Raw genomic sequence first — 15,327 nt, 5'->3', positions numbered from 1 at the left:
GAAAAACTGTTTCTCTCCTTTTCCCCAGGGGTCTGGACAAGCACGGTTTGGGGCCACTGTTTTTTACTTGGTGGAGCTGATTTCTTCAGTTCGGGAACTGGAATTTCCAAGGCATTTACTGCCCCAGTGTGCCCCCTGGTGGACAGCCTCACGTTTTATTCCCGAACTTTCTCAAAGTGCCTTCACATTCATTAAACAAAAACCCTCAGAGACTCTTGCAATCTGCAAGCTATGTAAGGCTGGTCTTAGTTCCACGCTAGAATGAGAAAATGTGTTTAGAGAGAGGAAGGAATTTGCAAGTTCCTGGAACTGCATTTAGTGTCTTTTCCCCCCATTCAGCAAAACCCCAAAATACGGCAGTCTGAGCGGTCTGGGTTTGAGCCCAGTTTAAGCCCTGGCTCAGCAACTGTCACCAAGGGAGGTCCTTTCACAGAGTTGAATTTGATCCCCACCAGGCCCTCCATTATTGTGGACATTTGCATTTGGAGGGACTATTCTGTGCAATGAATGTGCTGAAGTACTTCCAGAAGAAAAACTGGTGGCTGATGTACCAATCCAACTCGTGTGTGTGCTTTAATGTTTGGTGGGTTTGTGGCAATCCCCTAAAATAGGGTTTAGTTAAACTTGAAAATATAGGTGGTGGGATCTCCTCAGACTTTTTCCTCAGCCATTGACCACTTTACCACAAGTGCTCTTAGCTTTGAAGTCCTCTGGCGGCGTTCTCCACTCTGGGGGAGAGCCTGCCCTCTGGGGCTCAGAGCAGCCCCGTGGCTGAGCTCCGTGATCTGGGGTCAAGGTTGCCAGCTTCAGCCCCTACTGACGCTGCCATTCAGTAGATCTGCGACCTCGGGCGAAGCTCCTAACTTCCCTGTGCCTCATCTTCCTCCCAGGGGAAGCAGGGATGAAAAGTAGTATTCACCTCTAAGTGTTGGGAAGATTTAGCCACACAACTCACAGAAATCACTCAGCACCCAGTGTGCCACAGGGCGACAGGCTGTCCTTCTCTGTGGCTGTCAATGAGCTGACCTGAGGAGGTGCCCTGAAGGTTGCATTCGTGACACACCAGGGACAGCAGTGTGGGTGTTTCTTTCAAATACCTGCTCCCAGTAGAGGATCTCAGCCCCGGTGGTGTCTGCAAGCCCCTCTCCCCAGGCAGGGTGTGTGTGCTGGCAACCCATGTGGGCATTCTGGGTAGGCCAATGAAAGGGAACACTGCAAGCATATGGGGAACGGGATGCGGTTCCACTCCATTAAGAGTTGTGCCTGAACAGACATGTCTCTAAAGAAGATGTACAAATGGCCAATAAGCATATGAAAAGATGCTTGGTATCACTAATCATTAGGGAAATGCAAATCAAAATCACAATGAGATACTGCTAACACCCATTAGGATGGCTATTATTAAAAAAAAAAAAACAACCCACAAAATAACAAGTGTTGGAGAAGATGTTGAGAAATTGGAATCTTTATGCACTGCTGGTGGGAATATTATGTGGTATGGTCACTGTGGAAAACAATATGGCAGCTCCTCAAAGAATTAAAAGTACTATTACCGTATGATCCAGCAATTCCACTTTTGGTATACACCCCAAAAAACTGAAAGCAGGGACTTGAAGAGATATTTATAGGCCCATGTTCATGGGACCACTATTCACAATAACCAAAAGGTCCAAGAAACCCAAGTTTTCATTGATAGATGAATGGATAAACAAAATGTGGTCTCTATATACAATGGAATATTATTCAGCCTTAAAAAGGAAGGAATTCTGACACACACTGCAATGTGGATGGACCCTGAGGTCATAATGTGAACTATGCCAGTCACAGAAGGACGAACACTATAGGATCCACGGATATGAAGTCCCTAGGGTAGTCTAATTCACAGAGACAGGAAGTAGGATGGTGGTGGCCGGGGGCTGGGGGGTGGGGAGAATGGGGAGTTAGTGTTTAGTGGGTACAGAGTTTCAGTTTTGCAAGAGGAACAGAGCTCTGGAGATGGATGGAGGTACGAACACTGTGGATGCACTTAATATCACTGAACTGGATACTTACCAGTAATCGTAATGATACATCTTACGTGTATTTTAGTGCAATTAAAAAGTTTTGCCCACCTAAAGTACCAATCGCATCCCTTTGAAAGATACTGCCAGAATATCTAAAAATGGTCAGATAATGCATGCACTTGGTTATAAGAAGTCCACTCACCCTTTGCATATAATACCCAGAGCTCATTACATCATGTGCCTTCCTTAATGCCCATCACACAGTTTCCCCATCCCCCACCCCTCCCTCCCCTCCAGCAACACTCAGTTTGTTTCCTATAGTTAAGAGTCTCTTATGGTTTGTCTCCCTCTCTGTTTTCACTAAATTCTACCCTGGAAACTAATAATACACTATACATTACCTAATTGAATTTAATTAAAAATTTAAAATAATTAATTAATTAATTAAAAAGAAAGAACTATACAAACTATAGAACCTAAGGGACATAAAAACAATTTAATAAATGGACAAACATTTCATACTATGAATGGGAAGAGTTAATGTTTTAAAGTTGTATATTCTCCCTCCCCTTCCAAATTTCTCTCCATCATTCAATACAATTCCAATTAGGTGTTTTTTGTGTGTTTGTTTTTTTGTTTGTTTGTTTTGCTATATCTGACAATGTATTTCTAACATTTACCTAGAAGAATAAACCAAAAAGACTTCTGGAAAAAAAAAAAAAAGTCCATTCATCCTTAGGAGACCTATCTGCATGGACTAGTGAATCTGCCCTCCCTGTCCATGTTTCCTCTCCATCTCAGCTGCCAGGAGAAGGGGACCCCTAAAATCAGGTAGAGGTGCACCTCCAAGGAGCCAAAAACTTCGTGATGGGATCAGGAAGAGTCCCGTTGTTAAATGGATCATATCATTTCTGGACGTTCTCATTTATTTATAGCAATCCATTTATAAATTATGTCTACTAGTCAATAAAATCACATTGGGGCAACAACTTAGGATTTCTGGCTTCAAATGATACTTTCAACTTTCAATGGAAAACTCAATGGGAAGAAAGAGTTCCTACCTTGTAGATACAGGACTTAGCATTCAGAAAGAAGAGCTCGATGGTAGCGTTGTCCTTTAGGTATGAGATGCTTTCTATATAAAACCTGAAAGAGAAAAAAACGCTAATGAGCCACAGAAACAGCAGAAGATCAGGCCGAAAAGCAGCTGTTTTCTGAGTGACAGGATTTGACGCGAGGACCAGAACTCCCCATGCTAAATGAAAAAGAAAAAGGTGTGATCAGTTGTTTTCATACGGTTCAGCTTTGAAAGAAAGCAGTTTTTCAAGCCCTTTTCTAGCACATGAGGACTGCCATGCCTGACAACCTTGACCAGAGCCAAGAAGCTGGGCCTCCCACCAGAGGTGGTTAAACTCAACCATCTCCTTCTTTATCCTGAGCCGCTTTCCAATTTTTTAATAATATTATTTGATTTTCATACATTGCTTTTTTTTGGTCCTAATCATAGTTCGGTTGGATTTCTTGAAGATAATTTCTTCTGCTCAATTGAAGAAGGGGGCCCTATTTTTCTTTGAAATGGTTATGACGTTATCTTCCCAAAGGTGGTGAGGTGTGATTTGCTTTCTGTGAATCCAGAGAACTGTGGCAAGTGCTGTTAATGCTGTGGTATTAATGCATATTAAGCCAAATGAGAATTGGACTTTTATCCAGATGGAGCTTATAGATTTCTTTCATGATGAAACATGCTGAAATTATTTACATTTACATTTAATGCACCTTTATGCATCGACTTTGGAGTTTATTAAATCACATAATCAGATTAGGCACTTGTATTTGTCTAGGGACCAGCTGTGTGCAGGGAGGGGGTGATGGAAGGCAGAGCCTTGCCTGGGAACAGGCCCTCAGTGGGCCACTGGATACCTGCCTCCTGGAAACTGGGGCTACCCCGAAGCGTCAGTGGCAGGTGTAATGGGAAGACAAGTGCCATGTTCTAGAATAGTGTTACAGTATGATGGAAAGAATCCTGGGGAGGAAGTCAAGAGACCAGTAATCTGGTCCCAGCTCTGTATGATTTAGGGCAAATCACTTCATCTCTCTGGGCTTCTGTTTTCCAGACTGTATAAGAAGATCGAGGGACCTGGTCAGTGGTTCTCCACCTAACAAGTCTGCCGCTGTCAAATATTGGAAACTCATTCAGATGAAAACAACAATAACAATAGCAAAGACAACAAACCAACACAAAACACATCCCTAGGCAAGGACAAGCCCAAAGCCCACCAGTTTGCAACCTCTTGTCTGCAGACCAATAATGTCTTCTGTCATTTTCCCAGTGTGTATGCAGAGGCTGCTGTGATTAATATCATACAGTTTCAATTTGTGAATGAATCCAGAGTAACTTCAAATACTAGCAGATATTTTCAACCAACAGATATTAATACGTAAAATTATCATGTGAGAGTATATAAAATGTTCGGAAATTTAGTATGGCCTTCATTCTTGCAAAGCTTGGGAATGAGTAGGATCCCTGGTGGACCTCTGCCACCCGGTCTCTCCCTGCAAGAAGAAAAAAAAACACCTGCCAAGAGTAGCTATTTTAGGTCACGGAGGCCTCCATACAGGGTCTGCAGTGGTCCTGAAGGAACCGCAAAGTGGTACAACTTCCCTGTCTCTACTAGTGGAGACCTGAAAGGCAGTAGCAAACTCTAGGTCTTTAACAAAATAAGTCAAATTGGATTTAATAAAAAAAAAAAAAATCCACATTTGTTATGAAGGATTTTTGAGTGAGGGTAGTCAGAATAGCAAAATCAGAAGGAAGGAAGGAAGGAAGGAAGGAAGGAAGGAAGGAAGGAAGGAAGGAAGGAGAGGAAGGGAGAGATCGAGGGAGGCTGAATTGCAAGCGCGACCCATTATAGATGAACCTTGCTTCGCGCCTTTGTTCAAACTATTGCTCTGACCCAGAAACCACCATCCTCCACACCCCAAGCCACTCCTGCCCCCTTCTACCCTCACTCAGGAACACCTTGTTTTCTTGGTCTCTGCTGACAGCCCCCAGGGAAGAGCTCCTCTCTGGGCTCCTCCTCTGCTTGCCCTGCTGCCCCAGAGTCCTGTACTTTTCTGCTCCCTGGGGCATCTTCTTTCTAGGCTGTGAATGTCTCCTGGAGGGTGAGGCCAAATCCCATTCATTTTTGTATCTCCAGCACTAATACAGTGCCTGGCACACAGGTGGGCTTAGTGTCTGGGAGCGAAAGACTCTGCTTGTTAGCTTCCCTCCCCACTGGCTGCGGGAGGAACAGTGAGAGGGGCAGAGAAGGCACTGTGGGAGGGGGAGGAGCTACGTGATTCCGGGTCATGGGGGGCTCATATGCTGCATCCCAGCCCTGCCCCCCTGCCCTTCGCTCACTGTCAACGTGGAAAGTTGCACAAGCAAGCTGCGGATCCCCTCCAGCCAGGACAGCAGCAGAATTTTCTGGAGTCTGCCAGTGAGTGACCTTAGTTCTGCAATAACTACTCTGTGTCTAAATCTGTTGGGTCCAAAGCCACATAATTTTCAAAGCAACACCCTGTGTCTTTCCTGTATTTCTTTCAATTCTTGAGAATTTAGGAGTGAAGACATTCGGTACCCATCATCCTTCTTCTCAACAGTATAAGAAGGAAACATGACACTCCCCCACCCCCGCTCTAGCAACAGAAATGGGAAAGGACAGGGTAGGTTCTGTTCTCTGCAGCAGCAGTCATGTCCCCCAAGTTCCAGGGGTCTGGCTGGACACAAGGCAGGAAGGTAGAGAAAATAACATACTCTGAGATGAGGAAAAATAAACCACCTCCTCTTGACAGAAGCTGGGAAGCAATATCCCGTTAACCTTTATCACTGAGAAACAGCTTGGAAAACTGTGTGAGCTCCAGGCCTGTCATATTATTATTCTGTAACCCTGTACTTTCCATCTGTATGAGGGAACTCGTGAATCAAAATGTCCAGAGAAAAAGAGACCTCAGGCATCTCAATCCACACACGGAGCCTCAGGGCAAAGTACAGGAGCACCAGGGGGAAGAAGCTTCTGGGGAAGTGCGACACATTGATGGTTTGGGTACAAAGTCTGGATTTTTTTTTTTAAAAGCAGGTTCTGTTCTTTTTGATTTTCACGAGAGCTCCTCATTTTTGCCAGTAGGTGGCAATGTTGCATTTCCTTAACAACCAGTGTGCCGGTGGGGGGGGGGGCAATGCTTTCTCAAAGACCTGGTTCACAAAGAAAATTCCAGGTCTCTGGATAAAGCCAAGGAACTGAATGCTTTCTTGTAGATGCACAGGGTCTGCATGGACAGTTCCAAGTCTGGCTCCGTATTAACCATGGGTTTCTGGTGCTTTGACGTCTGCGGCCTAGATTGCTCTGGAGGGACGGCCCCTCCCAGGGTTGACCAGTTCCTTAAAGGTGTGAGCTCGCCTTTCATATGCAGACCAGCTAATCTAGAGAGCTCACACACCCTTCCTGCTCCTTTGTGGGGCTCTCACACTTCAGGTCACGGCCCTCCTGCCCTCTCACCCCAGGGCCTGAGCCAGGCCAGACAACTCTGGCCAGACCCTATGCCCCAAGCCTGCTGTAATTATTCAAAGTAGCCAATGCTAAACCTGATTACCCTGCCTCACCCATTCCTTCCTGTAGAAACCATGAAACAAAGGCTCTTCCCCACATTTCCCCCCCACTCCCTCTGCCTCCTGACCAACCCTGGTGCGTCCCTGGGCAGCCCCGCCTGGTGCGGTGAGCTCTCTCCTCCTGGAAACTGTGAATAGTAAGCTGTCTTTTCATCGGTCACCATCTCCTGATGTGTTGGGAGTACCTGAGTACCTATGCCTGAGTACCTGTACCTGAGTAATAATCAAACTTATGCTTTAAAACGGGTTCTTTGCCATATTTAGCAGGACTGAATCTGATGGCTTCTTCTGAGTCAAAGGGCCAACCTTTGTTCTAGGCCAAGGGCAGACCTGGCTAAGCCTGTTCCCTGAATACCATCAGCAGTGGTCCTGGCCCAGACCTGAGACACTGTATCAGACACTCTGAAGCAGGAATAAGTACGTGCTATGCTGCTACGTGTTTGGGCACATAAAATAATCAAAAGGCTCTGGAGCCTTGGGGAGTCTCGTCCCCTATAACCCGCGGACGCCTCTGACTGGCAGCAGCGTGAGCAACGTCCTATGTCTGGATGTCAGTTAGCCTTCTTCCTCTGGACGGCCCGCTCCTCCTCTTCCCTCTCACATCCACCCCCTTGGCACTTGGGAATCACTGAATATTTACAGCAAGTGTTAATTAAATGGACCGCTGATTTCATTTTGTCACGAACACAAGGGTCACATTTGGAATGCTGACTTTTAGTAGCAAAAAGGAGCGATGGGAATGAAAAGGGTATTTGGTGCTGCTGTGAGTTTCTGGGGCCGAATATCTCTGATCTTATGCATTTCACCAGCTCGAAAATCTTCACTGGGGCACCCAGTTGAGATCTAGCAAGTTCTGGTTAGCAGGCTCCTCATTTCAGGATCCCTGCCTTCATTGTTACTATGGTGACAGGAAAAGAGCAACTGTTTGTCTCCACCAGCCAGGAAAGACACCAACAGTCAGTCCATAAACTCAGCTGTAAAATCCCCACTCCCGGATTAAAGCTTCCTGGGATTGCCTCTTTTTTTTTTCTAGTGCTTACTTCAGTTTACTGTTGGTGAACCTCTGTTTGAGGAGACAAATCTAATCTCTGTTTATTTTCCTGCAAACAGTGGAGATGATCAGAGTTGCAGGGACACTTGGCTGAAGAAGACACAACTAAAGGAACAGCCCAGGCGTGGAGGGAACCATCTGAGCACAAACATGTTCCTACAGAAATACAGAGATTTCCTTGGGTGTGTAGGGATATTTGTCCTATAATTTTTCTTGGCCTGTTTCTTAAGCTCGCCTGGTGAATACTATCAGAGGGTCATTGTTCTCAGATTTGGGGAGCTTGTTTCATGGCACCAAACAGTGGTCTGCAGATGGATGTGATCTTGCTCACACACTGGTCACCGGGCTGCTTGTAGAGTTGGTGTGTGTGTGGGGGGGGGGGGGTCACAGCAGCAGGGGGTGAGGCTGGCCGGTGCAGCATCATACAGGACACGCTAAGGATAACCGCAGCGCAATAACAGGAAGCCGGGAACATTTTGAGGAAGGGATCAGATGAGAATTCTGGAAAGATACTCCGCGGTAACCTAGAGGAGAACAGAAGGAGCCACAACCAGGAGAACTTCAGGAATGCTCTAATGACAGCCAAGGGGGTGTTCGTGGAGAGTCAGCAGTGGGTATAGGGCCTATTTAAGACACAAAAGTAACAGGAATTAGTGAATGAAGGCAGGCAAGGAGGCAGGAGAGAGAGGGCAGGGGAGTCAATGTTGACTCCCCAGTTTCTGGCTGGGTGTGTGGCGGGGCCAATCACAGAGTTAAGGAGGTGCCTCAGGAAGAGGAGGAAGTTTGGGGGGCAGAGAGATGAAGATGTCACTGATTCAGGCAGGGGAGGGCAGAGAAGCGCCCATGGAATTGGGGCCTAGAGACCGCCAGTGACCATTTGAGATGGGACAGCCACAAGGTGAGGAGCCAGTGGGATGGGAGAAAGGAGACGAGGGCAGACTTATCCTTCTGGAACGTTGCTGTGGACAGCGGTGGGAGCAAGGGGGCAGTAGCTGAAGGATGCAAGTCAGGGAGGGTATTTTGTCAGGGTAGAAGAGTCATTGTCATGGGGAGAAGAATCCATGGACAAGGAGCAGCCTAAGACAGAAAAAGATGGGAGGCTGGAGGCAGGGAGTTCTTGGAGGTGCAGGAAGGGGCTGGGGCTGGAGCACGTGGACCTGGCTGGCCTCGGATGCTGGGCTAAGGGTCAGTCTTCCTCTGAGGGGTGTGTGTGTGTGAGTGCATGTGCACACATGCAGCGGGTGGGTAAGGAGGCCACAGGATGGGCGGATACAACTGAGGAAGGGAGCAGGAAGCTGAAGCTCACTGGGCCAGCTTTCCTTTTCTCTACAAAACCATAAGCAATGTCACCTTCTTGAAGCAAAGGAGTGAGCTTCTGGTTTGGAGTCCGTGGCAGGAGCAAAAACCACCGTGGACAACGCAGAGGACCCTGAGCAGGAACAACGGACAGAAGTGCCTAGAAACACTGACGAGCTGTGTGAGATTGGTCATAGGCAATCATGCACCAACTTGCAGCTCGGTGACCCCCCTCCCCCGGCCCAGACTACACTCGACAGCTCAGGGGCAGAAATAAAAGTAACATGTGACTGGACTGATTCCACCCTGTGTGTGTGTGTGTGTGTGTGTGTGTCTGCGTGCGCACACAGGGGCCATGCACGCTCGTGACCAGCCGCAAAGGGAGGGGAGGTCCCGGGGAAGGGGTGGTTGTAACGGCGCATAACAGGCTTTGGGCTGAATCAGCAGAGATGAGGACAGGCCGGGCTGAGAGGGCCCTGGAATTCGGGGGAATGGATGTGCACAAGGATAGGGGTTTTCGTCTGCTTTGCTCACAGCTCTACCCTTAGCTCCTAAACCAGTGCCCACAACGTCGTCCGTGCTGGTGGATATTCGTGCATCAGTAACTGAACGTACTGCTGACCGTGAGCGTGCAGCACAGTGTCCCCAAGGGGGGCGCTCACTCTCCACAGCTGGAATGAGAGTGGGTCTTGGCTCTCCAGGCCCCACAGTGAGGCAGCTCAGGGTTCTGATGGGGACTATGGAATCGTCTTCACAGGAGAAGAAAGAGCGCAGCGCGGGGTAGAATGCCTTCCCACTGGTGTTCACCCTGGTCAGCAAACGGCAAGAGTTTCTCAAGTGGGGCTAACAACGCATACCTCGGCTTCTGAAAACTCCTGCTTTACCATCTGCGAGGCCCCTTCCTCCGCCCCTACGGAGGTCCCAACATGCCACCAACTTTGCGACTGCGGGATGTCCCCCCGCTAACGGGGTGCTCTCCGCCAAGGCTATTCGGAGTTCAGCAGTGCTAGATCTGGAATGTCAGGCCTGGGAGGGCTGCTCTTCACACCCTCTCGCCCAGTGGGGGTGCATCCCAGCCTGACGCCATCTCTGAGGATGGACCCTGGTTCTGTAGCCGCAGCCAAGTGTGGAACGTGAGATGGACCAAAGTCACTGATCCTGACTTGGTGGCCTGCGGCCCTGCCAGAGTCTCTGATAAGCAATCATGGGGTCGCTTTTCACTTGTGGAGAGAGAGGCAGCATGGTGCAGTGGAGAGAGCCTGAAGTTTGGAGTCCGATCTAACTGAACAGAGGTGGTAACTTCCTAGCAGTCCTGGGGAGAGAATCAGCATGTTGGGCCCTCATCTCCCTCTCTCTCTTTTTAAAATTTTATTTATTTGTCAGAGAGAGAGAGAGCGTGCACACAAGCAGGGGGCAGAGGGAGAGGGAGAAGCAGGCTTCCTGCTGAGCAAGAAGCCCAGTGCAGGGCTGGATCCGAGCACCCCGGGATCATGACCTGAGCGGAAGGCAGATGCTTAACCGACTGAGCCACCCAGGCGCCTCTCACCTCCCTCTCTTTAACGAGGAGTAATCGTACCTGATTCAAGGGCTGTGAAGATTTACAATCATCCTGGATAACGGATGAGTGTTTAATAATGGATAGTTCCCTTCCCCCAGACCTTTTTCCTTTTTAGGTAATTATTAAGCCTCTGTGATCACTCCTGGTGATCTGACTGAGGAGGAGGAAGGGGGAGGTCCACTTATACTAAATCATGGGTCAGTGAAGACGGCTTCTCAGTCCTCTGTCCCGCCATGCTGAGTATACTCGGCAACACGACACCAGTCTTGGGCCCTTAGAGGACAGGCTCAGAAGATAAAGAATTCCCTGAATTCAAATTCATGTTATTTAATATATTGGGGTCTTATTTTTCATCATCAGTTGAATGGAGGTGATAATTCTGCCCTCACTCTCACAGATGTTTCAAATATGCATTACAGCAAAAGAATATATAATTGCCAAATAGTAAGCCATGCTGGGATGGCAGCCCAAATTTAGATCCCCAGTGATATGGGGTTAATATTTCCACTGGATGAATTCCCGAATCTTGGCTTAAGGCAGTCAGCCTTTTCCACGGTCTTTTATTGGGTGCTTTTATTCTCCTTTTCCACGAAGGCTAACAGTGCACATGTTACAGAGATGGAATCTAGAGATGTTTAAACAAAAGGAGAGAGGCTAGGAGTGGCTAGAGAAACTGCTTGCAGGCACACACGTGTGCTCCTGGCTGCACAGGGGCTGCTCCTGCCGCCGCGCTCTTGTTGAGAAATGAGAGAGGTCAGTGTCCACATATGGGGAAATGACCCAGCTGCACGGGGGCTCCTTTATGGACCCCGGCATAGTCCAAGGTCTGAGTCTTTTATGAAGATAATTCATCCTGCCATTCCGTTGGAGAAAATAGCCTGTGGGCACCCCTGGAAAGGTATGGAGGCATAAGCTGGGAATTCTTCCCAGGCACCAAGGTAAAAATGCACAATTCACCTACAGGAGAGCATCCGCCTTTTCTCTCGGGAAACACGGATTCTTGGTGTTTTGCTTCTGTGTTGCTCAGCTGGCTGCAAAGTGGGGACTCAGGAGAGCGGGTCTGGGAGCCAGGATCCTCTGTGACGGGTACCAAGGTGATACCAATAGTTCAAGTGACAGATGATGGGGAGAGGGGAGGATAGGGCAGAGGGTGGAAGTAGCCGCAGAGAATTAATGCACCTAAGCATCCGAGGAAGAGGAAGGACTTCATGGTTAAAGCCTACAGGCCTGAATGCATAACGACGTCAGAGATTTGAGGGACCACGGAAGGCCTGGGGAGGTCAAGATGATGAGTTTGACTTCGGAGCTGCTGAGTTAGAAGCACTCAGGTGGCCAAGACTAGACACAGAAACCCGAGGCTCTGCAGAAAGAGCAGCTTTTGCCATGAGCTACAGATGGAGCTCTGCCTTGTGACAATGTTCTGCTAGGGGTCTGTCCCCAAATGTGGCCTGGGGGAGGCTTTCCCTGGGAGTTCTCCGAGGTGCCTACTGCACCCAACCAGGAAAACGGGTGGTGGACGGCAGAAGCATTCATTCCTGGTTCTCCGTATTGTAAGCACGGGATCGCCCTCTGCAGCCCTCCTCTGTGTACCTGATGTCACGGGCGGAGTTAGCAGTGACTTTGAACAGCTGCATATCCTCAGTGACAATCTCATGGTGCCCCAAGCTTTCCTGTAAGGCTCAGTTCCTGAAACCCACCCATAACTCAGCTCCTAACAGACCCTTGCAAGAAGCAGCTAATATACAACCAGCCCAGTATTTTCTCTTCTTGATTAATGTTGGTGAAAAGCAGCAGGAAGGAGGGGAGATCCTGCTGTATTATGGCAAGTGGACTCATCCACCTTTGATTACAGGTTAATGAGATGCTTAAATTCGACTGAGCCTTGCCCGATGCTGCCACACCCCCCTGGTGAAATTGTGAACTCTCCTTTATGCAGTTGCTTTTCCATTTATCTGAGAAAATGGAGCTACCATGAGACTGTGACATCAAGATCACGCCCATCAGTAATGGAAATGGCCAAGATTAGCTCTGATAGGTCTGCAGCTCTTGAACAAAAAGGGCATTACATGCAAGTTTAAATTTGCTCCGCCAGCAGAGGTGAAGACACATCTTCCCGCCTGGGAAATGGACCCTTTAACTCTTATATAGGCTCTGATGCCTTCCGTGGTATCAGGATGGCTACGTCTCTAACTGTACCTGACCACACTCTTCAGGAAGAACTGAACTGTGAATTGTTCGTGTCCTGCTCTTGAACTTGTTAACATATATTTTGTAAAGATTTTATTTATTTATTTATTTGAGAGAGAGAGTGTGAGCACGTGCGTGACCGGGGGTGGGGAGGGGCAGAGGGAGATGGGGGAGCAGACTCTGATGGACGACGGGGGCTCAATCTCATGACCTGAGCCCAAGTCAGCCACTTAACTGACTGAGCCACCCAGGTGCCCCTCGAACTTGTTAACATATTTTAAAAGAACAGGGAGTGTGTATTGGGTACGAGTTTTGGTGTCCATTGGAAGACGGAGGCATTTGAGGCCTCTGCAGTTGTGCACAATGAAGGTTCTGCACAGAAATGCCTGGTGGCTCCACAGACGGGGTGCTCTGGGAGCCACTGGACCTGGATGCTCAGGTCCTGGCTTTGCCCCTGAACCCAAGACACGACCCCGCTCTCTGACTTGCCAAAAATTTCTGCAAATGAAAGTGGCAAGTCCAGCTGACCTCATGTTTGCAAATGTTAACCGTGAGAAGCAAATTACATTCTCTGCAGTCACAAAATAAAACTTCTTATAATAGATTAGTGAACAGAAAATGCCCATCGTTTCTGGTATTTTATTAGGCCATATCCTCCCTTACTGGGGAATGCACTTATCTATGGTTTGCTGCTGCTTTTCAACTATCCCTGTTTGGGATAAGATAAAATAAGTTTCAAGAGGCCAAGTGCCACTTGTGATAAAAGGAAAGAAGACACAGGGGTCCTGGGTGGCTCAGTTGATTCAGCATCTGCCTTTGGCTCAGGTCATGATCTCAGGGTCCTGGGATCGAGCCCCGCATCGGGCTCCCTGCTCAGCGGGGAGTCTGCTTCTCCCTCTCCCTCTGCCCCTCACCCTACTTGTGCACATGTGCGCTCTCTCTCTCTCAAAAAAATAAAATCTTAAAAAAAAGGAAAGAAGACACAGACATTTGTGATGTAGCTCCAAATGACTGCCACCAATAATAATAATAATGATAATAATAATAATAATAATAACCCAAGAGTTTGTGTTACTAGAAGAGACTCAGTTTAGTTTGAGATATAAGCTCCCCCCAAAAAAGCAAAAAAGGGGGCCTCTTATCTTCATTCCACACAAGCATCCTAGTGCAAGAGCACAAACACGTGTGTCCATGCACACACACTGACACACCTTGGACTCTCACACCCTATGCTTACGTCTACTGTGAATGCAGCTCTACTATGACCTCTGTCACTGGCAATGGACCCCAATGAACTTGATTCCCCTTCCCTTAATCATGCTGCTCTCTCAGACTTTTCTTGACAAAGAAAAAAAGAAGTAGCAAAAGGATGGACGTGAGGCATACGTACCTGACACAAAAGTATAAAACCACCGGTCCTGACTTTTTGGGGAAGTCATGTTCCAATACTCTTCGATCCAGTTGAAGCCAGTTTAAGTGTCCCCTGAGAAGAAGAGAGACAAATGGGTTAGGACTCTGGAGTTCGCAGAAGCTTCCGTGACGAAGGCGTGTGTGCGGCAGAACATGCCAGATCACAGATCAGTGTGGACCTCTTCCGCACTCCTAACTTCTCAGTATTTGAAGAACCTCAAGGAATCACCTGGGGGGATACTGAACCAGAGGCAGATACCGTGTGACACAAAGGAGAGGAATGGCAATCAGAGAGGCTGGGGTTCGCCACCTGCTATCCATTTCCTAGACTGCGCTAACATTAAAATGGAATCATACTCTCTCTCTGGTCCTGAATTCCCTTACCACCACCCTCCTGAGTGCCTCTTTTCCTGAAGGATTCAAAACCCACTTTAGCAACGTTAGCAATCTTCACAACATCTTGCTGGAAGCAGACGTGGTGAAAAGTGAATCATAGGCAGTTTCTTAAAAAACGAACTCACATCCCATGACCCAGACATTTGATGCCGACGTATTTACCTGAGAGAAAGGAAAGCTACGTCCACGCCAAGACTTTTTTACATGCAGATGTGCAGAGACACTTTACTTGTAACAGCTCAAAGCTTGGAACAAGCCAAATGTTTATCAACGGGGGAATCAGCATGATACCGTTACAGAACAGAATACTAGGCCCCAGTAAAGACAGTGAGCTACTGACACATATACCAACACGGATGAATCTCAGAGCAATTATGCTGAGTGAAAGACGCCAGACAAAGAGCACAAGCTGTAGGATTTCATCTATATAAAACTCCAGAAGGTACAAACTGATCTGTACTGACAGAGGGCACACCGGTGGTTGCCGGGGGCGGGGGGGGGGGGGTGCGAGGGAGGGCTTTCAGCGGGGCAAGAGGAAACTTTTGGGAGTGATGGATATGTTCATTATCTTGATGCTAGTGATGGTTTCATGGGTGTAGACACATGTCAAAACTTATCAAACTGTACTCTTTAACGAGTGTTTATTGTATGTCAATTATACCTCGTCAAAGCTATTTTAAACTGAACCACAGAGACCTTTGATGATACACAAATGGGAGTGGCTTGCCCATTTCTTCCTTTCCTTCTTTCCTTTTGTAAATATTAATTAATCACCTCT

At 47.7% G+C, this 15,327-nt stretch overlaps 1 protein-coding gene across 8 annotated transcripts in view; it reads right to left on the bottom strand.

Annotated features, from left to right (window-relative positions):
• Positions 1–15,327, bottom strand: part of FRMD4A (FERM domain containing 4A) — a 299,740-nt gene that overhangs the window by 116,549 nt on the left and 167,864 nt on the right. For all 8 annotated transcript variants that reach the window (XM_045788190.2, XM_045788179.2, XM_087857684.1 and 5 more), the window contains exons 4-5: positions 14,134–14,226; positions 3,065–3,149 (exon numbers count right to left, since the gene is read on the bottom strand). In XM_045788190.2, the coding sequence (XP_045644146.1) occupies positions 3,065–3,149; positions 14,134–14,226 (178 nt within the window). The remainder of the gene's footprint in view (positions 1–3,064; positions 3,150–14,133; positions 14,227–15,327) is intronic.

This window comes from Ursus americanus, chromosome 31 (genome assembly GCF_024610735.1).
Source record: "Ursus americanus isolate L20-20 chromosome 31, mUrsAme1.1.p, whole genome shotgun sequence".
NCBI classification, from domain to species: Eukaryota; Metazoa; Chordata; class Mammalia; order Carnivora; family Ursidae; genus Ursus; species Ursus americanus.
The sequence above is the reverse complement of the archived record's forward strand: the minus strand, read 5'-3'. Positions and strand labels throughout refer to the sequence as shown.